Consider the following 27,649-nt stretch of genomic DNA (forward strand, 5'->3'; position numbering starts at 1 on the left):
TAAATAACTTAATGAGAATAATATACACTTTTATCATAGAATCTACTGTAGGCTATATTTCAGAATCCTTTTATAAAAGCATGGAAGTCCAAAACTACTAGTTATAGACATGTACACTTGTTGTAACTTCATACTTGTTCATTCACTGTTGACTGTTAATACGAGCCTACCACCACCTCCCTCCCTCTCTGCCTATTGGTCTGTAGCTCTCTCTCTATCCCATTGTCACTTACATGGCTCAGGATCTCTTTATAGAGACTCTTATTGCCCTTTAGATCTTATTTTTAGGGCATTAAACAAAATGTAATTTTTATATAATATTTTAAACTGTAGTTTGTTTGAATATTTATCTGATTGACTTTAAAGAGGTCTTTAATCGGTTCTTCAGAACAACTCATTTCAAAGAAATGTTGAGAGCCTCGGCTTACCATGCGTAAAAAAACACAAATGGCGCTGAAGTTTGATGATGTCAACTTATATATCATTCTCTGTCTTCTTTTCAAGACAAAATTACGCCTAGAAGACAGCCCATTCGTCGTCTCTCGACACATTGTGAGTCTGACATGAAAGAGACAGATGTATTAGTTCGACCGCTGCACAGAGACCAAACGTTGTGACATCAAAATACAGCGAGAGCGATTTGAAACCATACGGGAAACATCTGCTCCCTATTAGCTCTCGCGGTAACTTACTTTAATGTCATACACCGATCGGTCTGCAGCAAGTCGAACAAAGCGGCGCAGCGCAGACCGATCACCGATCGGTGAGAAATCGAGAACTACTACTCGACCGATTCACTCCTAGGCTGCGTTCCAGCCCACTTTTAGACACACGCACTTGCGAAGTTCCCTAAGCACTTCTCCTCGGGGGAATCCCTGCCACAATTTTGAAGTGCGGGGAAGTTTATGGACAGACCCTCGCTCCCTCGATTTTGACGGTGACCGAGTCTACTTCATATGTCCACTTTAGGCAGCTCCATATACCATAATGCAACACGATTGTGATGTCAACGCATATTGCGTTTAATTTACCCCACCACAAACAACTCTATGATATATTAATTATATATATATTTTAATTTAAACAACTCAAACACACCTATATACATATAGAATGCTGTATTAAACAATTTCGTAAGAAAAATAAAAATCAACCCCATAATGGATTCAAGGGCTTAGCACGTTCGCAAAGGTTCCGCCAGTAGTGGGCACTCATGTTGCATGAGTAAGCAATGACGTGCATCTCAGTGAACTAAACGGAGGGAAGTTAGCGATCAAGGGCATGACAATTTTGAACTGGAACTATTTTTTACAGTCAATGACTGGAACCCAGCCCTAGTCATGACGACTGGTTAGACAGTAAGGTTATGTCCTCTTTTGGTTCTGCGAAGATCCGATTCAAAATAACGGTTCGAACTTCGTTCACGAATTGGACATAGCCAATTGACTCCCCTTTGACGAATCTTTGTAATAGGGTTGCTGTCGCCATAGAAACCCTTTATCTGTTTGCTATAATTCGGCCCTTATGTTTCGATTGTACATATCATGCTTACTTATCATAATTTCCATTAACCTATTTAGGAAATATATCATTTAAAATGGTGTTTTAAAACTATATGTTTAGATTTTTATATTTATTTTATAGCACAAGGTTCTGTTGAATCTGTTGTTTTCAATCGCGTGACCAAATAACGTTAGTCGTTGCTAGGGCAGCTAGCCCGTTAGCATGTCGAGTTTTAAACATATATACCTGCAAAAATACCTGCTGTTTTTGTCGGCAGCACATCATGTGTGAAATGTACTTACGATTTATGGACAAATGTTATCCATAATATTCCGTGACACACCGGCCCTCTGTTAGCCATATAGCAGGCTGTTTACTGTGTTGACGGACCGACTCAAACAGTCATACGTGAATTCTTGGGATATTTCATCTCCTCATTTGGAAGTGGTTTGGGAATAAGTGCAATATGGACACGAATGTTCAGAAGAGGCGAGAAAACAAGAAGTCGTTACGGGTTAAGGTAATTAGTCTGGGAAATGCAGAGGTGGGGAAGGTAAGAATATACTGTTACTATGAACCATACAGACATCAAACTTAATTATCTTTTTAAGAAGTATGCTCCTTTTAAAATGATTTCCCCTTACATGTGTATTGTAGTGTATTTAATATAAATGAATACTGATACTGTAAACATTATTTGATAGTAATCTGTTTTGCTTTAAATGTAGGAGCTTTTTATTCAGTAGGATTTTGTTTTTAGGGTATCCTGCATAGTGTGTAGCATACTAGGTTACCTAAAACATATGTAATATTTCTTAATATTTTTTGTTTCAGAGCTGCATTATTAAACGATACTGTGAGAAGCGGTTTGTGCCCAAGTATCTAGCCACCATTGGGATAGATTATGGCGTAACCAAGTAAGTGATGTGGGTTTGACAAATAATGTCCGTGTTTTCTCAAATATAATGTTCTAAAGGCAGCCAGCAAGACTTTAATCTAACATCCTTTCCAAAATGTATCATATTCATGGCACATAACGCACCTATTTTGTATCCTGCTGGTTAAAAATATTATCACTTATAATTTTATTATCGTGTATTCATTAATTCTTTAATTGATTGTATCTACCTTTTTGCAGTAATGTTAAATATTAAATATGAATAAGTCATTAATGACCTTATATATATATTTTTGTAAACATGATAAAAGAGGTTGTTTTGTCACTTATTGGTGCACTGGCACATACTTGTTGATGCACTTTTTAAAAAAAAGAAGGTACATTAATTCCATTAATAAAGTACAATTACTGTGATTCACTGATGGGATGTAAATGAAATAGTTTTTTTTTTTTTTCACCTCTAGGGTTCAAGTTCGAGACAGGGAGATAAAAGTAAACATTTTTGATATGGCTGGACATCCTTTCTTTTATGAGGTATTGCTTGCTTTGTTTTATATTTGTATGCGTAAGCACATTATAGAGTAATATTAATAATTATGTTGAAACAAATGTTTCTTTTTATTATAGAATATAATCCATATTTGTTTTTTGTTACTGCTCTATTAATACATCTAACTAACCACAGTGTGGTAGTATAGAGCTGCTGTCAATGTGTAACACCTAAAGTCGGCATGAAACAGAAGTTGTGATAGTCTTTTCTTCCTATTGTTTCATACCTATATCCAAGTGTAATGGCTTCTCCATCAAAACAAAAAAATGTAGGGCTGGACTTGATTTTGTCTGTCGGAAATTGATTGGATACTTGTGGTAAAAGATTATGAGGGTACATGAATTAAAAAAAAAATGTGTGCAATGATACTGCAATATTCCATTCAAAAACAAGAATTTTCAGTTTTGATTTCATGATGACTTTAACAATTGTCATCTATTTTTGCGTAGAATTTGATCCCAGGTTAATATAGCTGATGCTGTGTATTCTACAGGTTCGCAATGAGTTTTATAAGGACTCTCAGGGGGTGATTCTGGTCTATGATGTTGGTCTGAGGGAAAGTTTTGATGCTCTAGACAGCTGGCTCACAGAGATGAAGCAGGAGATGGGCTCACAGGCCAACATGGAGAACATCATCTTCGTTGTGTGTGCCAACAAGGTGCCACAAGTGTTTAAATATCTGTATTATTTTTGATTTATTTGAGATTGACTGTTATAAAGTGCTGTTGTTCACCCTAAAAGGTTGACCTGACGAAAAGGCGAGTGGTGGATGAGAGTGAGGGGAGACTTTGGGCCGAGAGCAGAGGATTCCATTACTTTGAAACTTCTGCCCAGAGCGGTGAAGGCATCAATGAAATGTTTCAGGTGTGTGTCTCATTCAACTCTTTTCCGTTTACAAACCTGCTGTTGTGTTTTTAATGAATGACTGTTGTTTACCTACTGTGTGTCCACCTCTAAAGGCCTTTTTCTCCTCCATAACTGACATGTGTGAAAATGGAGGGAAGAGACCTACTCCAGAGGTCAACGTAGGTTTTACCAAAGAGCAGGCCGACACCATCCGACGCATTCGCAACAGCAAAGACAGCTGGGATATGCTGGGGGTTAAACCTGGGGCCACAAGGTAAATCTTATGCTACATCCTACATGTCTCTACTAGTGCTGCTGATATTTTGTACTTTATACTCTGAATGAATGGTTATTTGAGATATTTATTGACTATTGCTCTGTATAATGGGCTCTGTTGAACAGAAACAGGTTAATGTACTGAGGGATACCCCCCTCCCCCCTCCAACTCTACAGCATGTCATTAAAACATTTAGAATAAAATACAATATATACACTACCATTCAAAAGTTTGGGGTCAGTAAGATTTTTTTTATGTTTTGGAAAGAAGCCTTTTCTGCTAGCCAAGGCTGGATTTATTTAATGAAAAATACAGTAAACTTAAACTTAAAATACAACAATAAATATTATATACAATAAAAAACTGTTTTCTGTTTTAAGTGTAATTTATTCCAGTGATGGCAATGCTGAATTTTCAGCAGCCGTTACTCCAGTCTTTAGTGTCACATGATCCTTCAGAAATCATTCTAATATTTCGATTTTGTGCACAAATAGCATGTCTTATTATCACAGTTAAAAAGGATTGTGCTGCTTAATGTTTTTGTGGAAAGTGGAAACCATAATACTTTTTTTAGGATCGATTGATGAATAGAAAGTTCAGAAGAACAGCATTTATTTGAAACAGAAATCTTTTTTAACATTATAAATGTCTTAACTGTCACTTTTGATAAATTTAATGCATCCTTCCTGAACAAAAGTATTTAAAAATCTTACTGACCCCAACATTTTGAACAGTAGTGTATGTATCTACATTTGCCTGATGCAGCGTATTGACAATGTTTAAACTGATTTATTGTATAATTTCTGATTTCTTGTATAATATAAATTTATTTGATGGTGCAAACTAGTGATAAATAGTGGCCAATGTGGATATCTAAAGAGCATAAAATGTCAGACATGTGATATATCATATGACTTAAGAATAATAAATAAATAAAATGATTATCAATTTATTTAAATAAATGGCAAATTAAATGTTATGCTTGAAATTAAAATTTAAAATTAAATCAAAATTAAATATTAAATATATTACTGTATTTATATTGGCAACTGGGTTTTAAAATGTTGTTCAACCAGTCCTAAACAGCTGTGTTGGTTGTAATAAACTTTGTGCTCCAGACTTTATGCAGTCAAAAATCTGGCATGCGGCACTAATTAGCCAAATATGCAAAATTTGTTGAGCAATCATGTAAAAATAGCAGATATTACTAGTGCAAGCCCTATTGGTGTTGCATTTGGATTAGGATGTTGATTTGGCTCTATTTGATTAAACCTCACTTAACCTCTCCAAAGTTATAAGAGCAATTTGATGTCAATAGGTTAGTTTTTTTTTATTTCCAATCTTTGTTTATGTTGCTTTAATAATAACCATTAAAAGTACACTATGTAACTTTTGGCCTTCTAGCGATTGAAAAACAAAACAGCATGCATTTTGCAGAAGAGTATTGCTTCAGCTGACTGTGCGGGTGAATATTACTGCTCATAAATCATTCACTACTGGGCTTAAACAACAAAAACACGTGTATTGACTCATTTAGTTAAAGAAAAAAAAAGTTACATAGTGTACCTTTTAAGAAAGCCAAAGCTAGTACTTACTAATCTGTTTCCTGGAATGTTTAGTAGAATGTCAGAACAAACAGTGAATACAGTTTGATACACTTATTTCCCATTTAATTCTAGCGTTTCAACATGATTGATGCAACACTCACACTGCAGGTTGTGTTAGCTTGGCTGGTTTAATCATGTGGGTCACGATCATTAGAGAATGCCTGCAATCCAATTACCATCCCTAAATTCTCTCCTGCCAGTCTAATCAGCCTCTTTGAGATCTCTCCAACACCCTGAGAAGCCAATCATGAGCTTGTGTCATTCCTCATGTCTGACCAATCACGGTCCCTGTACAGGGCCAATCTTCATTAACTGATTCTTCACTGTGATCCCTCTTTAGTGAGACCACAATGTTTTGCTATATCAGCATTTTAAGCCTGTTTGATGTGTGGAAACTGAGACTAATAGGTTTTTCTCATTCCGTGCTCATAGGGAGGAAGTCAACAAGGCATACAGGAAGTTGGCTGTACTGTTGCACCCGGACAAGTGTGTGGCCCCAGGCAGTGAGGATGCCTTTAAAGCAGTGGTTAACGCTCGCACGTCCCTGCTCAAGAATATCAAGTAGGAGCGTGTGCCCACACACAAGTGCATCTCACATGGTTTCCATTACAAACATACTCCTCATTATGTCTGAGATATGCCATAAAACATATTTTTTTAATCTTCATTGTGCCATTGAAACATTATTTATTTTAAAAGATTTTTTTTTTTTAGATTGCTTGCTGTGGTGTTTTCTTTGTTGAATTTGTATTATATATTTATTTATTTATAATTTTGATTATTAATTGTGCAATTAAAATGGCAATTAAAAACCTTGCGCGAGCCAGGGCAGTTTAAATATGCTATCACAATATTTGAAGTACAAATAACATTGTAACACCACAAAAGTGTTTTGTTTGTTTTTTCGCCTCAAGATTTCATCAAAAACCAACAAATGACCACTTAGACCCTTTAAGGCTATCAAAAACTTAACCATGTTCCCTTGTTTTAAGTTGATCAGCTTCACATTGCCATTAGTTGGAGTTGGAGAGTTACCTCGCATTTGCAGAGTTCCCTTCTCAGTGAAGATTACGCTTAAGACACATGGAGAAGCCTCTGGACTCCAACAAAGACTTAGTTACAGCTGAGTTTGATGTACAGCTACAGTATGACACAGTCACCACAGTTGTCCTGTTTACTTTATAATGTAATATACATGTTCATGTCAAGTTGTAATGGGGAAAACAATGCTCTAAGCCCAGATCATATGTACGTCACATCACCTTAGAGCATGAGGATGACTTAGGTGGACCGTTCCTTTTCCCAGTCTGTCCTGTGACATCTGACTGTTGTGCTGCTTTGCTCCCATAGACGTACAGTTGAAAGACCTTTTATTTTCCTACTTATTTGTGAGTCAGATTTAGCATTCAAATGCTGTTGTTTAATCCCAATGCATCTTGCAAGGATACCATAACCTACATGGGTGATTCCCAGTTTTCCCCCTGCTTCACCTTAGCTCACTCCAAAGAGGAGGAAAGCACCAAACTGTACTGTAACTTAACCAATACCTTTGCTTCAGTGCAATTTAACAGTAGAGCTGGGTTTTAAAAATCCCAAGTCTTCTCATATTTGATGCTAGATTCTGTTAACTAGTCTTTTGAAGAGAATCAAGTTTTAGTACAAACATCAATACATTTAAATCAACCTGTTCAAGAACCATGGTATGTCATGCAAATGCAATTAGTTAATTTGACTAAAGTTATGTACTTTGGGGTATTATATAGGCTATAGTTTTTTTTTTTTTAAATAATGGATTTACCAAACATACACTACCGTTCATAAGTTTAGAGTCAGTACATTTTTTTTAAAGGAATTAATTAAGAAAGGATGTGTTAAATTGATCAAAGGTGAAAGTACATTTTACAAGACATTTACATAGTTACAAAAGATTTATATTTCAAATAAATGCTGTTCTTTTTAACTCTCTTTTCATCAAAGAATTCTAAGAAAATTGTTTCATGGTTTCCACAAAAATACACTGGTATATTCAGCTTTTATTCATCACAGGAATAAATTGCATTTTAAAATATATTCGAATAGAAAACATTTTGCAATTTACTGTTTTTACGGTATACTGGATCCTGTATCAAATAAATGCAGTTGTGGTGAGCATAAGAGACTTCTTTAAAAAAAAAAAAAAAAAAATTCTTACTTATCCAAGACTTTTGAACGGTAGTCTATGAAATGTTGTGGTCACTACTAGTGCCAAGACTATATTAGTGTATAAGAGTACCGTTTACCAGTCTTTACAAAACCTTTGGGGGTTTTGCAAAACGCAAAGCTAAAAAAAAAAATGTATTGATGCTGACACAGTAGCTTGCGTATATATATATATATATATATATATATATATATATATATATATATATATATATATATATATATATATATATATACACACATATATATATATATGGTTGTTTTCTCTACTCTGAACTGTATTAACCATGAAAGGAACTCTCTGTGAATCTGTCACAGTGATGGTATCTGATCCCAGGATAACGTAAGAAGAAAGGAGCTTTGTTTACACCAACATTGGAATAGATAAAAATAACGAAGATAAAACTGTTACATTAGCAGAGCAATGTAGATGTGCCAACATGCATTAGTTCAACAATGTTTTGTTTGGCCCTTGTATATTAATAATAATCACTGTAATGCAAGTATATCAAATGTTGTATTTTTTTATGGAACCGTGGTGTTTACAACATGATGTAGGTGTACATGTGCAATCTAACCATTATTTATATTTTCAATCAAGTTCACGTTTTGTGATCTCTATTTCACGTTTATTTTGAAAGGGCATTTGATAATGTGCTGCCTTATTCGCTATGTTGGACTATGTAACGTATCCGAACAATGTTTGACTGTTGCATCATCTGTAGATGTGAAAAGATGAGTTGTATTGCTAAATGTTTCATTAGCTACCCTTACCACACATTACACAATATTGAATCTTTTAACTGGAATCACTTTTGTTTCCACCTTTTGTTTCATTGTGTGACATTGATATGTCTGAGTATAAAATGTGTTAAAGCATGAATAAGAAGCATGTTTGTGATTATGCAGAATAGAAAGATGCGGCCAGTGTAAATGAATGCCAAGGCCACTGCTCAATGGGGAAAAGTGTCTCTGTTTTATGCACAGAAGCATTCACTTTCTTCATTCGGCTTATAGCGTAATAAAGGAATAATTTTAAATCACTTTTGGTCCCTTTTGATTTAGAAAATTGTATTATTAAATCACAACATTACAAACTAATCCAGTTTCACAAAAGCTACAGAGTTATGGGCCATTAATACAGAAATTATTTTGCATTTAAAAATAGAGATGCAGGGCAAAGTCTAGAGATGCGTTTTTAAAAAAAAGTTGGACTTTTTTACCTTTTAACTAAAGCACCAAGTTTTCAGAATGCTGTGTAATGCGTGAGACACGAGCGCAACGGTCAGATAACTAGAATAAAAATAGAAAAGCAGTAGTGGAATGCAAAAACGCATTCTGTGTGAATGGCCCCTGTTGTACTATATAATAATAATAATTCATTACATTTATATAGCGCTTTTCTCGGCACTTAAAGCGCTTTACATAGAAGGGGGGAATCTCCTCAACCACCACTAATGTGCAGCATCCACCTGGATGATGTAACGGCAGCCATATTGCGCCAGACACCCACCACACACCAGTTTATTGGTGGAGAGGAGACAGTGATGAAGCCAACTAGTACATGGGGATGATTAGGAGGCCATGGTGGACAGAGGCCACTGGTCAAATTTGGCCAGGACGCCGGGATTACACCCCTACTTTCGAAAGACATCCTGGGATTTTTTGTGACCACAGACAGTCAGGACCTCGGCCCCTGCTGGCCTCACTAACACCTCTTCCAGCAGCAACCATAGTTTTCCCAGGTCTCCCATCCAGGTACTAACCAGGCTCAACCCTGCTTAGCTTCAGTGGGCAACCAGTCTTGGGCTACAGGGTCATATGGCTGCTGGCTTTAGAAATGCTACGAAAATTAAGCCAGTGGGTAAATGCAACTCAACATTGTTTAGCCCAAGTCATCCACTAAAGTGACGGAAACAGATGGTTCAGTCACTTTCTGACCTGGCACATATTGTTGGTAACCAGATCAGTGAGAAGCACTTTATCCAGCTTACTTCCCACATTCCCTGAATCAGTGGCCTAGCCTGCTAAGTGCTAACTAAAACCCTGCCCTGTGTCTGCTCAAAAGCAGATGTCAACCAATCACAAATGATCAGCTTTTCTCGTTATAAAGTAATTATGTATCTGGGCAAGATGAACTAGATATTGTGAAAACAAAAAAACACTTTTAATCAACTATTTGAAACATGGAATTAACAAAACAGGGCTTTCCAAAAATACATTTACAGAGCAATTAGATTTTAACCTAGCTCTTGCCTCCACACATAAACTCACCAGCCATGTACATTATCCTGTTAGCTGTGAGGCCTTAATGGATCACGTGCGCCATTGCTGAGTAGATAATCCCTTATATTTCAACCTATTACTACCTGTGTGCGTGTGTGCATGTGCATTAGATCCCAAACTCCTCTTTCACTGACTGCTGAGTCCAAGTCCACTTACTTTTGCCTCTAAACATATCCATCAAGAGTCAAAATTCTTCAATAGGATAAGCTTCAGCAGATTGTGCTCTGCTACCTCTGGGAAGGGTCAGGACAGCTTTTCAGACCATCTGGCAGAGCAATCACTTCATTACCTGAAGACAACGCTACTCAACTCTCAAGACAGAGTCAATCATCCACAGACAGGATGTCTTTTTAAACTGGAGTGAGGTTGTATTCATCCAATGCAGAGGTGATGGATGCTTTGCATAGTTATGGTGCATGGCATGGCAGAAGGGAAAACTGTCAAAGAAGACTCATTCTGCACTCAGCTGCTGAGCATTACACCACTGAGGGACAAGAATTTGCCATATTAGATATTTGCTTGTGTCTGGATCAGTGTACCTGGGCTACTGTTCATGGCGGAGCAGATGCATGCATTGTTACAAGATTTATCAAGCTTGCAACACCACATCAATGGCAAGTATCCTTCCATTTATTTCATGTGTATACGTAGTTTTAATCGATTTTGTTCTCTGCTAATTTTTATTATTGAACTCATTTTGGGGATATTGAACTTGTTCTAGGGGTATTTTGGGGGGTATTGAACTTGTTTTGGGAGTCTTAGAGTGTATTAAACTTGTTTTTGATGTATTCTTCTGAGGGCATTTTATGGGTATTGTGCTTGTTTTGACGTGCATTGTCATTTTACATCCAGTGTTAAATCATTTTAAAGTTTGTTTTTGAGTTTCATACTGATACAACTTCAATGTTCCATCTATACTATTAAATCTTTTTTCTCTCTTGTTTCAGGTTTGTGCAGTTGATCGAGGTCTTTATCTGAGTTTTGGGATCTAAAGCCTGTTCAGATAAGGTTCAGAAAATGGCTTTGAGTTCTACAGAAGTCACTGTTCAACCTAAGGTATGCACATATGCGCCTCCCCCGCCCCACCTAAAACGCAAGCAACTAATGTGGCAGAATGCGGTACGTCACATTATCGACCAACGAGGAATGCACCACGAGGGACGAGTAGCCAATTCTCACAAAATCATTGTTACCGATGCCTACATCGATGACATCAACAGGCAGATTCGTAACAAAGCTGCACGGAGCACTGCTGGCATGCACAAGCGGCGCTCCTCTGCGGCCCGCATCCATCCATTACGAGAGCGCAACTCCACCTCCACTCGGAAGTCCACTGACTCGCTCAGTGACGCAGACTTCTTTGTAAGCTGGGGCTCCACGGTGCGTGGAGTCTTCCTTCCTGCTCTCCAACACAAGTTCAAATCTCATGATCTCGAGCGTCTGTACCAGCATCATTCATCTGGTCAGCGCCGAACTTCCCTTGTAGTCACTAATGTCATCGATATCCTTACCAAACTCCATATTCTCTTCATTTACCTGGCAGTGGCCCCTGAGATGGTGGACCTTCAACAAGGATGGTTGGCTGGGCTCTTCATGGCACTTGGAGCAGTCATATGCGTCTTAGTTCTAACCTATAAAGGATTGATGTGTCCAGATTACCTGCGCTATGCTGGGCTGGCGAGTTGGCTCTCCCAGACTGTTCAGGCACTGGGTAGTTTGGTATATGGATTGGAGAAGGACCAGTCCTGGTATGTGCTCTTCACCCTGTTCGCCACCTACACGCTATTGCCCCTACCTCTTCTGTGGTCCATCTGCACTGGGTTCCTCACCGCTGCCTTGCACCTTTTGGTGGATGCCCTCAGGAACTACAATGACACGGCCATTGTAAGAAAGGTAAAAAGGACTCAAGATCAAACCTCATTAAACTTAAATGTTCACTTTTGATTTTCACCTTAGCGTCGAAAAGTAAAAAGACATTAATGCCTAATTGAAATTGGAGATGATCACGAGAACTATCCTTGAGATTTTGAGTCAAGTTTGTGTTTTTTTCGGAGTTGTGCTTGGTCTTCCTTTTGATAAATGCTCCATTATGGCACAAGAGTACACCAGTATCAGAATCTCAAGACTTTCTTCAACCACTTGTCGACTTGAGAGATCAACTAATGAACCTTGTCTTGTTCATTTCAGTTACTGTGCTAACTTTTACTCTTGGTTTTCGTCCAGTTACTAGCGAAAGGTCTGTTGTACATGGGTATGAACACCGCAGGACTGTTCATCCACTACTTATCGGATCGTGCACAAAGGCAGGCCTTCCTTGAGACGCGACGTTGCATTGAAGGACGAGTCAAGATGGAGCAAGAGAACAAGAGACAGGTTTGTGATTCTTGACTTAATATGATAGATCATTAATCTGAAACCTCAGGAAATGAGAAATCATTTTGCGTTAGGAACGCTTGGTGATGTCCATTCTTCCTCGGTTTATTGCTATGGAGATGATTGGTGATATGACTTCTATGGATGATGAATTACTTCCTCAACAGTTCCATAAGACCTACATTCATCAATACAAAGACGTCAGGTACACACTGCTTCCTGTGCAGTACTACCTTCCAGCACATTTAGACTGCGAGGATGGTTCATGAAATGAACATATATGTCCTCTTGTCTCAGTATCCTGTTTGCTGATATAAAAGGCTTCACCTCTCTCTCCATGACCATGTCGGCTCAGGAATTGGTGCGCACACTCAATGAGCTGTTCGGTCGCTTTGATCGCCTTGCTGAGGTGAGAAAGATTAACCTTTGAGTTTTACAGGTAGTTGGAGAAAAGGGTTTTGGTCAATGTGTGTCCGACTGTAATTTACTGTATGAGCTTAGGAATTGTTGTAACTATTGTAAATATCACAACAGTCGTAATTAGTTTTAGTGTCAGATGTGTTACTTTATGCCAAAGTGTAGAAATGTGAAATGTTAGAAGATTATTAAAAGATATCTTTTGATATTTTAGGAGAATCATTGCATGAGGATAAAGATTCTTGGAGATTGTTACTACTGTGTGTCTGGGGTCCCAGAGCCCCAAACCGCACATGCTCGCTGCTGTGTGGAGCTGGGTCTGGCCATGATAAACACTATACGGTGTGTATTTTACGTGTTAGACACCCCCACCCCCCACTCAAAGGGTTTGTGTCTAATTCTCAATGATTTTCCTATTTCAGAGTTTGTAAGCAAGCCATTCAAATGTTGATTTCCCCCAAAGACTTGCTCTGTCGCGCCACTAACATTTTTTGCAACAGCGTAATCCTTCTCTGACGAAGAAATCTCAGATTATCCGCGCGTATAAATGGTACCAGAACAAATTAATCTGATTGTGGGTGAAGAAATCCCCATTTTCTGCATTTTTGAAGGTGATCTGAGCGATGCTCCTCAGTCACTGATTAAGGCCTTATTATTAGTTACGTCATTGTATTCATATTAAACAGCTGAACCGCTCAAATGAAACAATCGCGCCGAATTAGTGGTGAAAATTCTACCCTAGCTAAATAGTAATTTGCCATTGTCTGTGAAGGGAATGTGCTGTTTTGATTTGTGAAAGAGAGAAAAACGTCATGTGTCTAAGCTGGAGTTCTCAATGCAAACTTTCAGCACAACGAGAGCGCTGCTTCGCTTGATTTGTGTTGTTGGTTGGGGCATTGGTCTCTTAGCAACGCATGACACCAGGAAGTACGAGCAGGCACTTCTGTATAATCTGATAACAGCACCAACCTCACAGACCCTTTTGTAAACAAGTGATTGTGTGTGTAGCCAAAGCTAGCTCTCTAGTTACCCTACACGCATACAAGTTAAAGCCCTTTACCTCGACCGATAGCTTTTAGCGCCCGGCTAAAACTTGGACACGTGTGAGTGTAAAGTGTAACCTTTAAACCAAAGACTATAGACTTTGGGCCTTGGCCCTTGAGACGAAGGGATTGTGATTTGAACACAAGTGATGAGAGACAAAGCTCCTCGAGGCTTTGAATCAAAGGAGTCAATTGGTAACAAATGATTCATTGTTTTGAAGCGCCCCCGCTGGGGACCCCTGCTGGTCAGAACAGTGTAAGTGTAGCGAAGTTGGGGCAGGTTTGAGCTCTGTTGGAACTCTGCAGGACGTTGACCCTCCAGGAGAAGGACTGGGACACCCCTGATCTTTTGGAATATTCATATTCTGTTATTTCCAAGTTGCTTTATAGCGATTTAAGTCCATATCTGTTGATGAAATCAAAAGAGATTATCAAAAATCAGAAAAATGTTATTCTTCCCTCTCCTTTTGTCAGTTATGTACGTAAGGAGCTGAAGAGAGATGTGGACATGCGTATCGGGATCCACTCCGGCTCGGTTCTGTGTGGGGTTTTGGGTCTGCAGAAATGGCAGTTTGATGTGTGGTCTTGGGACGTAGATGTTGCCAACATGCTAGAGGCTGGAGGAGTCCCAGGGTAAGTACACCGGATCATTACCATGGTCATATGTTTAACTTAATACAATTGATATTAGAATAATAAAACAAATTGTATAATATTAGGAGGATTCATATATCACAAGCAACCTTGGACTGTCTAGAGGGTGTATATGAGACAGAAGAAGGTCGAGGCCATGAACGGAATGAGTTTTTACGCAAACACAAGGTCGACACTTTTCTGATCCGCCAAACCCCACAGGAAGACAAGGAGCCTCCTAAAGTCCGGCGAACCAGCAAAGATGAGACTACATGGAGTGCTGAGCTTCCTTTTGATAACATCATTGGAATGAACTGCGTGAGTCTGCTGGCCTTAAAACCTTACCTAATCTTACTTCTCTTTCTAGTTAGTGATAAGATGTAATGTTATCAAACCTGTTAAATAGTGCCATACTATGTTATTCATTGAATTCTTTAGTACACTAAAGGAATGTTCCAGTACGGAGACAAGTTAAACTTTATCACCAGCATCAGTGGCATGGCAGATTACATTAGAAAATAATTTATAAAAGACTAGTCTCTTGTTTGTAAAACTAAACAAAAATCATGTTCACAGTAAGCATTTAATATGGAAGTCTGTGCGCAAGGCAAAAAAAAAAATTATTTCTAGGGGTGTAACGAGACCCTCATGTCACGATTTGATACATATCATGATACTGAACTCACGATACAATATTTTTGCGATACTCTAAAAGGTTAAACAAAAAAGATTATGTTGATTAAAATGCTAAATTTGGTATTACATTGGGGGTGTAAATGAATAGACTTGGACTTGGTTCTGGTAACCCAATGCACAGAACAATGGTGACACCAGAATATAAAATATTCATGATTCTGAAGCTGAAAATACAGAATTATTTTGGACGAATATGCTTGCACTCTGTCACTGACTAGATATATTTAAAATTATGTAGGCCACTTTTTACTGGTAACATGAGACATTTGGCATTATCAGGACCCACAAATATTCCCCCATTGCATTATTATACATTATAGTAGTGTAATGTGTTACTGACACTAAAACGCTGTAAACTTGAATTTTTTCTCACAGAATTTTTATCTTGGCTGAACTATACAAAATACATATTGTCACTATCCATGATACATATTGCGACATACAGTATTGTGACACGATATATTGTTACACCCATAGTTATTTCAGTTGTAAAGTTGTTAGCTGTTAGCATTGGGACTAATCAATATGATCAATTTAAAAAAATCTCCAATTTTGGCCAATAAACAATATCAGTTCAGTTTATTTGTCCCCATAGGGAAAGTAAGTTTGCAGCATACTCACACAGACATTTTAAGAAACACAATTTGATACACATACATACAATACATGTGTATGCCAAGTACATGGTACAGGTCATCCATCTCTATTAATAATTGTAATAGATTTTCTTTTTCACTTGCAATGCTTTTTGTTTTGTCATCTTTTAGATCTTAGCCACTTTCACCAATGGCTCCCTGGTGCAGTTGCCCAATCAGATTATTTCCCATTGTGCCGGGTCTCGAGAAATCAACAAGAGAATCAAGCAGGCCATCGAGGTGCGCAGTAGTGAGCGAATGCGCAAGGAACACATCACACCCTTCACGTTGGTCTTCAAAGACGCACACATTGAGGGAAAGGTATTGACTGCAGAGGAACTGCTTTTATATGTCGTAGAGCACTTTTGCTTACAAGTAGGCCCACACAAAATTTGCACTTTCAGTTTTCTCAGATGCGAGATGAGATGTTCAAGTCCAACTTGGCCTGCTCTTTCCTCATGCTCCTCTTCATCATGGCTGTTCAGGCCCTCATCCCCTCACCACAGTGAGCTATTATTATTATTATTATTTCAAAAGCCTAATGTGGACTTTCATTGAATTTTAAAATGTGTTACATTTCCGATTTATAGCTCTGAATGCATGTGTCCCCCACAGAATCTGTCCTATGGTAATCCAGTTTTTAGTATTCCTGTTTGTCTACATGCTACTGCTTCTGGTCACACTGGCTGAGGAATTTAAGCGCTCCCCACCATACTTACAGCATCTGTGCTGTTGGATCCACGAGACCAAGAGCATCCGTAACCTGCTCACCCTCGTCGCTATTACTATTAACTTCGGTGTGGCCTCCTGTGATATTGTGAGTGCCAGAATTGATAGTTTTCTTGGGCCAAATTAAAATGCTTCTCTTAATGATTTTTTTTTTTTGCTGTACAGTTGTGGTGTAACACAGTTGGAGAGGATGAGGAAAGTAACAAGACCTCCAAACAAGGCTCACAGTGGACTGTGAACATCTGCACCCATCCTGAGGTACGGTAGATGCATATTAAATACAAATGTGTCTCAAGTGTGATAACTTCCAGTAATGCTTAATCTGGTACTATGAATACCATTTCTGTAACTCCACTATAAGGCATACTATAAAACTCTCTGTCTCTCTGCAGTTCTTTGTTTTTAGTGGTGTGTTGGCCATGGTGACGTGTGCTGTGTTCCTCAGACTCAGCTGTCTGTTGAAGCTGGCAGTACTGATGTTAGTCATTGCAGTTTACACATACCTCATTGAGGTAGCCTTCCATGTGCTCTTTATCCGCCAACACCAAAACGGCCAAATTCAGAGGTACAATATTTTGCTTTATTGAAGAGTTCATACCAAGTTTCTGAATGTGGTAATGTGTTCGATTTTAAGACACTTAGGCACTTCAACGATGAATAAGCCATTTTTGCAATCTTTTTATTATTATTATTGTTTAGAGTAAATTTACAGTTTTGAAAGTAACAGTATATTTACAGGTAAAATTTAAAATATAACAATTAAACTCTTTTTAATATGAAAAAGCAATATTAGTTGAGACTAACAAAAAGAAAACTTGGTAATTTTCATAACTTGGTGATATTTATAAAATTTAAAACTACTTTTTTATGATTAATGTACATTTAAACTGTAAAGGAAATGTTTTTTTTTTTTTTTTTTTTTACCTTTTTAGAGCTTTTAAATTTTAATAACAATTGAAATTGTACAGACATTTTTTTATGTAACATTGCATATGTTTAAAATGCAGATTTGGTCATCATTGTTTGTCACTGACCCTTAAATAGTACATCAAACTTTTTTAGAAAGTCAAGAAAAATTTTCATGACATGACCCCACCAAATTACTTCCTGGACTGTTGAATTGTTGTAGCCCCTCTGATGTGTGTATATGTGTGTTTTTGCCCAGATCTCAGTACCTCAGACGCAAAGGCATTTCTGTGTTGCTAATGGCCATGTTTGTTGTGGTCGTCCTTTACAACAGTAGACAGGTAGTATATTAACATCTTATTAAAAAAATGTATTATAGGAATGCATATACTAGTGATTTAAATAACAATTTAATTATATAAAATTATTACATATTTATTTAACAATTGATACATATATTTATTTTTAATGATATAAATACTAATCAAATCACCACTTAGCCTTAATTATCATCCTATTGTAAAATAACTGAAACAATAAAAGCTGACATGCAATTTATATTTTGTGTTTTAAGTTATCTCAGTATGATTCAAGAAATGATTACTGCTTTAACCTACAGTTAGAAACTACAGCCAGGCTTGACTTCCTGTGGCGTCTGCAGGCCAGACAGGAAGTGGAGGACATGAAGGAACTGAGGGAGCATAATGAGTGTCTGCTGTACAACATTCTTCCTGGCCATGTAGCTCGCCACTTTCTTGAGAGAGACAGGAACAATGAGGTAGTTGCGTGGATTATTAATGACAGATATTAATAGTTTAAACTTATAACAAATAATAATGTAAGTAATAACATTGTCAAGCTGTTTTCAAAATGAGGGTCTATTTGGTGCATTTAAATTGTTCCAGCAGCTATGCACTCTTCATTAATCAATAAGTATAAATAAATTAACAGTAACACAACTGTATTAACTCTTTGGCTTCAAGGACCTGTTCTCTGAATCGTATGAGCGAGTTGGGGTGATGTTTGCTTCCATTCCAGACTTTACAGATTATTACGAGAAGAAAGAGTTGATTCATCAAGATGTGGAGTGTCTGCGTCTTCTTAATGAGATCATCGCTGACTTTGATGAGGTGCGTGGATTTGTGCAGCATCCTCTTAGTAACAAATGTCGTCAAAAGCCCAAGCGTGGACATGCTCAGGGATTTAACAGCTAATAGCTGCTCAGGTGTTACTATTGGAATGTATTGGCTATGTGCAAACACTCATTTCTTTTATCATAAGACATTATGTTATAGTGAAATATCTCAGAGACAGGCTTACTTAGTCTTTTTTCCCCTGGTTTTTCCCTTAGCTACTGGAAGAGCCTTACTTCCAGGACATAGAGAAAATCAAAACCATTGGCAGCTGCTACATGGCTGCTTCTGGACTGTCTCCTGAAAAACAGGTGAGTTTGTTTCAAAATGTATGCCTGGCAATATATGCAGATGCATGAAATATAGGCTACTGGACTGGTCAACCATATTTGTTGTTAATACTATCCACACCAGTTTAATTAGGTCAATATTGGAATCAGATAAAAATATACAAGGAAAAAAAGTAGTATAAAATAAGAATACGGTTTAATTTGAAACTTATTTACTCACATGTTTTCATAGCCATTGCAGAATGTGCAGCATATTTATTTTATTTTATTTAGTACTGTCCTGAATAAGATATGTCACATAACAAATGTTTACATATTGTCCACAAGTCAGAAATAATAATTGAATTTATAAAAATAACCCCGTTCCAAAGTTTACACAGCCCTTGTTTTGTGATGATTGTTCAGAAGTCCCTTGTTTGTCCTGAGCTGTTAAAGGGATAGTTCACTTTGAAATTAATTTTTGGTATGTTTTAGCTTACCTCAAGGGCATCTAAGATGTAGGTGTCTTTGTTTCCGCAGTAGTTTCAATTTTGATATTTTTAGGTCATGAATTTATATTATTGAATTTTTAACATTTATGATTATTATTATTATTTTTTGTTATATCCTTTCTGACCAACATGATGGTCAGAATTAAAAAAAAAAATTTTAAATATAATTTTCAGTTCTGCTCATAAGTTTACATACCCTTAGCAGAATATGCAAAATGGTAATAATTTTAACAAAATAAGAGGGATCATAAAAAAAATGCATGATATTTTTTATTTAGTACTGTCCTGAATAAGCTATTGCACATAACAGATGATTACATATAGTCCACAAGATAAAATAATAACTGAATGTATAAAAATGATGTTCTAAAGTTTGTATACCCTTGAATCTTAACACTGTGTGTTATTTTCTGGATGATCCAAGATGATCCAGATGTTTTGTGATGTTGTTCATGAGTCTGTTGTTTTTGGAGCACTTGCCTTCAGAAAATTCTGCAAGGACATACACATTCTTGGGTGTTGTCATATTTGAACCCTTTCCAAAAGCAACTGTACGATTGTGAAATCCATCTTTTTACACCGAGGACAACCACAGGACTGTACACAACTTTTACAAAAACATTCACTGATGCTGAAGGCGGAACTTTTGAAAAAGGTCAAATATTCAGGATATGCCTACCATGTGTAGGACATTGAGTATTTTTCTGAAGAGCAATGCTCTGTTTAAAGGGATAGTTCACTTTGAAATTATTTTTTGGTATGTTTTAGCTTACCTCAAGGGCATCTAAGATGTAGGTGTCTTTGTTTCCGCAGTAGTTTAAATTTTGATATTTTTAGGTCAAACCGTTCTTGTCTGTCAGTCATATAATGCAGGTCTATGGTCACCACCTCAAAGAGCATGCACAGAGAAATCCAAATTAAACATGATTTAATGACTCGTAAATGTAAGTACACATTGATGGCCTAAGACACGAAACGAGCGGTTTGTGTGAGAAAACGAACAGTATTTATATCGTTTTTACCTCTTGTAACCACAGCCACGTCCAAGTGATCTGAGGCCGCGGGCGCTTCGGTCTGTGGTTACAAGAGGTAAAAACGATATAAATACTGTTCGTTTTCTCACACAAACCGCTCGTTTCGTGTATTTGACCTTTTTCAAAAGTTCCGCCTTCAGCATCAGTGAATGTTTTTGTAAAAGTTGTGTACAGTTCTGTGGTTGTCCTCGGTGTAAAAAGATGGATTTCACAATCGTACAGTTGCTTTTGGAAAGGGTTCAAATATGACAACACCCAAGAATGTGTATGTCCTTGCAGAATTTTCTGAAGGCAAGTGCTCCAAAAACAACAGACTCATGAACAACATCACAAAACATCTGGATCATCTTGGATCATCCAGAAAATAACACACAGTGTTAAGATTCAAGGGTATACAAACTTTAGAACATCATTTTTATACATTCAGTTATTATTTTATCTTGTGGACTATATGTAATCATCTGTTATGTGCAATAGCTTATTCAGGACAGTACTAAATAAAAAATATCATGCATTTTTTTTATGATCCCTCTTATTTTGTTAAAATGATTACCATTTTGCATATTCTGCTAAGGGTATGTAAACTTATGAGCAGAACTGAAAATTATATTTTAAAAAAAAACAATTTAATTCTGACCATCATGTTGGTCAGAAAGGATATAACAAAAAATAATAATCATAAATGTTAAAAATTCAATAATATAAATTCATAATAATTAATAGTAATTAAATAGTTTAGTAACTGAAAAGTTGCATTTTTGTAAATTAAGGCTCAATTGTATTTCATAGGAATGTGAAGACGAGTGGGCTCACCTCAGTACGCTGGTTCTGTTCGCTTTGGCCATGCAAGAAACTTTGAAAGAAATAAACAAACGTACCTCAAACAACTTCCAGTTGCGTGTCGGTAAGATTGTGCTTTTCTCATATAACTGCTCTACTAGTGCTTATAAAAACCAAGTGCTTATATAAGATTCTTCTTATTTTCTAATTTAAGAATAAAGATGAGAATATTTTGTATTCCCAAACAACTTTTCTTAAGAATTTTCTTGTCTTGTTTATTAAATGTAAAGAACAAGCTTAAGAAGTATTCATATTTCCAAAAAAGAATGCTCTTAAAAATCATCATAAATAACTTCTTAAAGTTAGGATAACCTCCATCCTGTCATTAGGCTGCCTACAACACAACACTAGCTACATATAATACAAATTACTACCAGGAATGTGGACGAGTAGGCTACTCTGAAGTGACACCGTTCGATCATGAAAATCACTACTCTAGCAAGGCAGAACGCACAGACGAAATAAGACGGAGCGCAAATTAATCCATTAACTCCAAGTGTTACGAATTGATTCCACCGGAGGCAAGATGTAGCGAACCCAAATGCAACTTTAATAATAAACATAAGATCAAACATAAAACAAAGGCTAGAAACTAGAACAACACAGGAAACATTCACTGGTAACATACAATACTAGACAAAGACACAGGGCAAACAATGGGGCCTAAATACACTGACTAATTACAAGACAACGAACACTTGTGAACAATGATCAGACAATTAACAAATGACAAGACACATGGCAGGACCACATGACAAACAGGGAATCACATGACAGACAAGAACAAGGAACAAGACACAAAACCCACACCGTGACACCAAGCCAGTTGCGATGAAAATAGTCTGTGAATTTATTATTATAACTACATTAATCTACAGGCAGGGCAAAAAGGGTTTTGAGGTGTTTTTCATTCAACAAATCTTCAGCAATACCTGCCTTTCAATTAAGTAACAAGAAGGCTTGTCATTTTCTTCTTAAGAAAATATTTGAAAAATTCTTAAGATTGTTTTTAAGAATTGGACTTAGTTTTTAAGAACATTCTTAGGAACTTCTTGGCATTTATCTTAAGAATTTTGCTCATCCATCCCTCGCGTCCGAAAATTTTGACCCGAAAATCAAAACTTTTGTATCTGAATATGAACTATGAATACACACACAAAAAAATGACTTTAGGACCCAGCGGAGCTATAAGGCCATCTGTGGCAAGAGTCATGAAATTTCATGTTGTGTACGGCAAATACCACAAGAGTTCGGCAATCACCAACATTGACCCATTGTGAGATATTTTGAGCTGATCTAACCTGGTTTATGCATGTTTTGAAGAGTTATTTTGAATTTAAGTTGAAAGGATGTGAAGAATATGCTTAAATGATTATTTATAAAATTTAGTAATTTAAAGGTAAATTAAAAAAGATAATACAAAATCTCTCCCCAAAAAAGCATAAAAAAATATATAACAATTAAGTAATATAAGCTCTCTGGAGTCTGGACAAAATAAAAAAAGTATAATTTAAGGGTTTCGGGTCATTTTTAACCACGAGGGAAGGATTTGTTACAGAATGCGAGGAGAGGATGAGAGTTAACTTTTGCCTTGTAATCTTTACAAAATGTTGTAACTACCTTTGCTCTTCTTCTGAAAGACCATTAATGGGCATAAAACTGCTCCTCTATCACACAGGTATTTCTCATGGGCCTGTAGTCGCCGGGGTGATTGGCGCCACTAAGCCCCAGTATGATATCTGGGGCATGACTGTGAATCTTGCTAGCCGAATGGACAGCACAGGGCTCAGTGGGCGTATTCAGGTCCCGGAGGGCACGAGCCGTATCCTGGCCGACCACGGCTTTGTGCTACAGCTTAGAGGAGATATCTACGTCAAAGGGGTTAGCGAGCGGCGGGGAGGGGTCCGCACATACTTTGTTAGCAGCAGGGAAAAGAGCTTAAACTACGGCGAGAGGATCACCAGCAGAGGGATCTCTCTCGGGAGGAACACCCTCGGTGCTGTGGTCTTTACCCTGGTGCAGGCCCGCAAGAAAGAGGAGTTACGAGAGGCCAGTGGAGGCTTTCATCTCATGGAGATAACATGAGTTTGGATTGAAAACTGGACAGGAACCACATTCAATACCTCTTTTAGAGACTCATGTCTCTTTCATGAGTCATTGCCTTTAAGTGATTTTCCATTTTCTCTGTATTTCTTTGTAAATAGTAATAACTTTATTTCTCTTGTAAGATTTCTTCTGATTTCCAAAGTCGTGTTCCTTTTGTCCTGAAATCACTGGGATTTTTAGGCCCGGTTTCACAGACAGGGCTTAGATTAAGCCAGGATTAGGCCTTAGTTCAATTAGTGCATTTAAGTAGCTTTTATAAATGTGCTTTAGAAAAAAGCATTACTGGTGTGCATCATGAGACAAAACAATGACATTTTAAGATAAGTCAGTACAAGTTACTTTCAGTTAAGACAGCTCAAACATGCATTTTAGTCTGGGACTAGGTTTAAGCCTTGTCTGTGAAATTCCCAATTTTAACCCCAGGTTTCAAAGGGTCAAAATAGGCAGAGCTGCAAATGAAACATTCCTCATCTTGGAACAAGACCAAAATAGTGTACAAAAGCTATAAGGAACTCTGGATTCAACTTATCAACTTATTAGACTGATTATAACACTTAATTTAATTGGAGGTCATATGCGCTCTGATGCTCAACTGCCCTGACAGAATAAATGTGCAAATGTGGAGAGTAAAGTACGGTGGCCCAGTAGTGCACAACGAAATTTAAAAAGCAAACATAAGTTCACAACACAACGAAATTAAAGGTATAGCGGAGGATTTTCTTTTTCCGGGTGGGTAGTCTATACTATTGGTCTACCTAAGTGTCAATCATTCTGGTGATATGTTTACGTAAGGCCGTCGTACGTGCTCGTCCCTATGTAGTTTTCGCTTTCTGCGCATGCGCACTTTCAGGTGTATTATGTGTGATAAGTTACGGTTTCGGCCATTCCTTTGAAAATGGCTGAGGGTCGAAAGAGAAAAAATGTATACGAAGTGTATGATAAGAAGAGAAAGGCCGCAGAATATAGAAACAAGACCAGAGTGATTTTGGGTGATTATTTCACACGCTGGCGTGCGCTAAAAGCACAGGTTGGGCTTTCCACTGATGCCGCAGTCGCGAAGATTCTACTAGACAGGTAAAGTTTGTCATGCTATTTGGAGAAATCCATTTAAAATCACTGCTAGTAAAAGTTAATGTAAGCTATGATTAGCGATCCTGGCACAAGTCATGATTAGCGACCCTGGCACAAGTCATGCAAATAGAGTGTTGCGCATGTGCATTTTTTTTAAAAAATTGGAGAGGGCGGGTCTTCTCTAAAATTCGGAAAGATCCTCCGCCATACCTTTAAGCCTCAACACAATGGAAATGCTCCAGACCACTAGAGGGCTCTCGAACATAAAAGCTATAAATCCCAGGATTACTGTTCCGACATATCAGATTTTCTATGAAAAGCATGTAACGCAGAATATTTTAACAGTTTGTAAAACTCCCCTTTTTATATTATGTTTACATGGTCACAAAATGAGAATGCCAAAATTCTGTCTCTTTCTCTCTCTCCTTTTTTTTCTTCAGTAGACCTACACTTAGGTATTTCTGGGACACACTACCACATGTAGGCCACCAAATGATGTTGCAGTGTTTCTAAATATTCAACCGCGTTTACAATTTTGGAATATATTATATATATCTAGGGAGACTTAATATATTGGTGACGGTTACATAATATCTTCCAAAAAAAATTAAACATTTGTCTAATTAGGCCATTATTGAAAGCAGATAAAAACAGACAAACAATAAAAAAATTATAAACAATACTAAATATACTAATATTAGTTTTTGGCCAACATGAAAATAATTATTTGTTATCAGCATAGTTAATATGTTTATATCTATACATTAATGTTTATGAAAGGTGTATGTTATAGGAATGTGAAAATAAGGCCTAGCTCAGTGCTTGTTCTGTTTGCCTGGCCATAAGCGACTCTGGAAGAAATAAACAAAAATATCTCAAAACAATTGTGTGGTGGTAAGTTTTAACTTTTCTTGTTACTTTAAGCTTGGTGCCTTCTAGAAAACAGTAAAATCATTGTAAAAAAACAAATTGTAATGTATCTTTGAATCATGATATTTTTCTTGGGGTGACTACATTGTAAAAAACATCACCTTTTCTGCTGCTCTGGGCTGCACGAGCTCTGATGACGACACAGCTGTTCCACGATTGGCCGGATTCACCGCATGACAACGATCACGTGCGTTTCGTGTTTATTCGGTTTATTCTCACACCTTTAGTTCCACTAAAGCTCACAAATCAGTTTTTTTTATAACAGTAAACACTCTTTTCATGTAGTCGCGATGTATTGTGTTATGTTTATCAAAATAAAACTGATTAAAAAACGTTGATTCCACTTCATTGATAGTAGCTGTAGGCTTATGTTGAACTTTATTCTTGTTCAAACAAACGCTGTATGAAGCAGTACATAAAGTATTGAATGAAAATGTCTCTGAAACATCTGTGTATTTGGCAAATATTGCATTTATTTCACTTCAGCTGTGCTAAAGTATACAAACACCACGTGAGCGGTCACTACAGGAACCAGAAAGTGTCCGACTTCACGTCTCCGTTTGCAGCTCCTCCCCGCCTGCACGCGGCTACTCTCGCCGATCAGTTACATCCAGCCGCAGCCGATGTCGAACACACCTATTATCTTTGTTGTACAAGTAAATGGCGTATATTAGTGATGTTACATGACACTGAAGCTTCGATGTGCGTATCGCGAAAGCGATGCAATTTCTATTGAAGCCCCGTATCGGGGTGTGTATTGGTTTCCCAGAGGTCACGTGATCGATGACAAACGAAGCCTCACTTTCTGTCCAATCACGTGCGCGTCTCGCTTTGGGTGTCAGAAGGCTCGAAGGTCCTTGTTGGCTCAGTCTGGTTGATGGGTTTGTGAGGAGAGTGCTGTACTTTGAAAGTTAATCAATACATTACATTTAAATAACCAAAATTACTTATTATTTTGTTGTTGTTGTTGTGTCTTTTTGTTTTTTTTTTGTGTAAAAAAACACTTTTGGTGTTTTTTAGGTAATTTGGTGTTGGTATTTGGGTGTTTGGTGACGGGTTTGTATTTACAGCAATGGCAACAGCCAAAAATAAGTAAGACTTCCCCTAACTGGGAATATTTTGAGCTTATAGCTTCCAATCATGAATGCATTTCTAAAAAAAAGAAATAAATATTTATTTATTTATTTAGTATTATTTTATTTTTTATCATTGTATTCTATAATTGTTGACCATTGATGTGTCTTATATTCAGTCAATGTACATGTACAGTCACTCCTAACAAAAAAAATGTATCCTCACACTTCTGAGGTGGAAACCTTTGGGTTCTGTTGGAAAGTGCTGTAGACCAGCGCAAACAAAGCTCAAATGCCACTTCTGATGCGATCGTAGAAGTGGATAAATACCTTACAGAGACAAACATACAAAGAGCTGAAGATCCACTTGAATACTGGAGAATGCAGAAACATGTCTACCCCCATCTATATACATTGGGATTACAGAATAATTAAAATCTTTATCACCTTTCTGTCATTCCTACAGTTACATAAGCACTATCACTGCCAAGTGTCAACAGATGATCCTATCACACAATGTCCTTATTCACTATATGTGTGTGTGTGTGTGTGTGTGTGTGTGTGTGTGTGTGTGTGTGTGTGTGTGTGGGGAGAGAGAGAGAGAGTAGGCCTACATTAGATCTTATTAAATCATATGCTCATTTTTATATTTTATTGTCACACTTTAATGGGTAAAATAATTTATTTATTAATGGACAAATCAAACACAAACGTGTAAGGCTTTTTATTTCTACACATAACATTGAAATTATGGAGTGTGTTGTGGTTGCTTCATCTGACAGAGCTTTTAACACAGGCTTCTGGCTGCTTTATTTTAAATAAGCACCACATGGCGCTGTTCTCGACACTCTCGAAGCTTTGAATCTTTTCCCGGAACAGTCAGGGGAAAGCCTCATTGATTCACAAGGCTTCATTTCCCATCATTTCCCCACCCCTACTCTTAGCAGTCTCAAATCACAAACTTTCTCTTTCAAATCAAACAAACAAACAAACAAAAGGCTACTCAGTCTCAAAACTCTTAACATTCAAATCACAAATCATGTATTGATAAGAATCTGTTCACGTGACGCAGTGCTCATAGTT

General features: G+C 37.3%; 2 protein-coding genes across 3 annotated transcripts; both read left to right on the top strand.

Annotated features, from left to right (window-relative positions):
• The first annotated feature begins 1,663 nt into the window (after positions 1 to 1,663).
• Positions 1,664 to 6,710, top strand: dnajc27 (DnaJ (Hsp40) homolog, subfamily C, member 27). 2 transcript variants are annotated; one of them, XM_056242246.1, is made up of 8 exons: positions 1,664 to 2,056; positions 2,338 to 2,420; positions 2,866 to 2,935; positions 3,445 to 3,609; positions 3,693 to 3,815; positions 3,911 to 4,071; positions 6,114 to 6,242; positions 6,674 to 6,710. In XM_056242246.1, the coding sequence occupies exons 1-8, from the start codon at positions 1,970 to 1,972 to the stop codon at positions 6,675 to 6,677; spliced, it is 822 nt and encodes a 273-aa protein (XP_056098221.1). In that variant the 5' UTR covers positions 1,664 to 1,969; the 3' UTR covers positions 6,678 to 6,710. The 2 variants fall into 2 exon arrangements, with proteins under 2 accessions (XP_056098221.1, XP_056098220.1); XM_056242245.1 differs by lacking the exon at positions 6,674 to 6,710 and having other exon boundaries at positions 1,665 to 2,056; positions 6,114 to 6,348.
• A 4,390-nt stretch (positions 6,711 to 11,100) lies between these two features.
• Positions 11,101 to 23,601, top strand: si:ch211-132f19.7 (adenylate cyclase type 8). The gene is made up of 18 exons (XM_056242244.1): positions 11,101 to 12,059; positions 12,390 to 12,539; positions 12,614 to 12,744; positions 12,837 to 12,948; positions 13,171 to 13,298; positions 14,474 to 14,632; positions 14,719 to 14,950; positions 16,096 to 16,284; positions 16,368 to 16,468; positions 16,579 to 16,780; positions 16,858 to 16,950; positions 17,085 to 17,257; positions 17,858 to 17,939; positions 18,218 to 18,376; positions 18,582 to 18,728; positions 18,950 to 19,042; positions 21,336 to 21,450; positions 23,065 to 23,601. The coding sequence occupies exons 1-18, from the start codon at positions 11,184 to 11,186 to the stop codon at positions 23,469 to 23,471; spliced, it is 3,549 nt and encodes a 1,182-aa protein (XP_056098219.1). The 5' UTR covers positions 11,101 to 11,183; the 3' UTR covers positions 23,472 to 23,601.
• The last annotated feature ends 4,048 nt before the right edge of the window (positions 23,602 to 27,649 follow it).

This window comes from Rhinichthys klamathensis, unplaced genomic scaffold (assembly GCF_029890125.1).
Source record: "Rhinichthys klamathensis goyatoka isolate OS25496 unplaced genomic scaffold, OSU_Roscu_1.1 h1tg000716l_1, whole genome shotgun sequence".
Lineage (NCBI taxonomy): Eukaryota > Metazoa > Chordata > Actinopteri > Cypriniformes > Leuciscidae > Rhinichthys > Rhinichthys klamathensis.

What these genes read in the sequence shown, in the direction of transcription:
- dnajc27 (XM_056242246.1), top strand. Translation starts at nt 1,970, where the DNA reads ATGGACACGAATGTTCAGAAGAGGCGAGAAAACAAGAAGTCGTTACGG. An exon ending in GAAATGCAGAGGTGGGGAAG is followed by an intron (nt 2,057 to 2,337) that starts GTAAGAATATAC and finishes TTTTTGTTTCAG; the next exon opens with AGCTGCATTATTAAACGATA. An exon ending in TCGTTGTGTGTGCCAACAAG is followed by an intron (nt 3,610 to 3,692) that starts GTGCCACAAGTG and finishes TCACCCTAAAAG; the next exon opens with GTTGACCTGACGAAAAGGCG.
- si:ch211-132f19.7 (XM_056242244.1), top strand. Translation starts at nt 11,184, where the DNA reads ATGGCTTTGAGTTCTACAGAAGTCACTGTTCAACCTAAGGTATGCACA. An exon ending in ACGCACACATTGAGGGAAAG is followed by an intron (nt 16,285 to 16,367) that starts GTATTGACTGCA and finishes TTGCACTTTCAG; the next exon opens with TTTTCTCAGATGCGAGATGA. An exon ending in GACTGTCTCCTGAAAAACAG is followed by an intron (nt 19,043 to 21,335) that starts GTGAGTTTGTTT and finishes TGTATTTCATAG; the next exon opens with GAATGTGAAGACGAGTGGGC.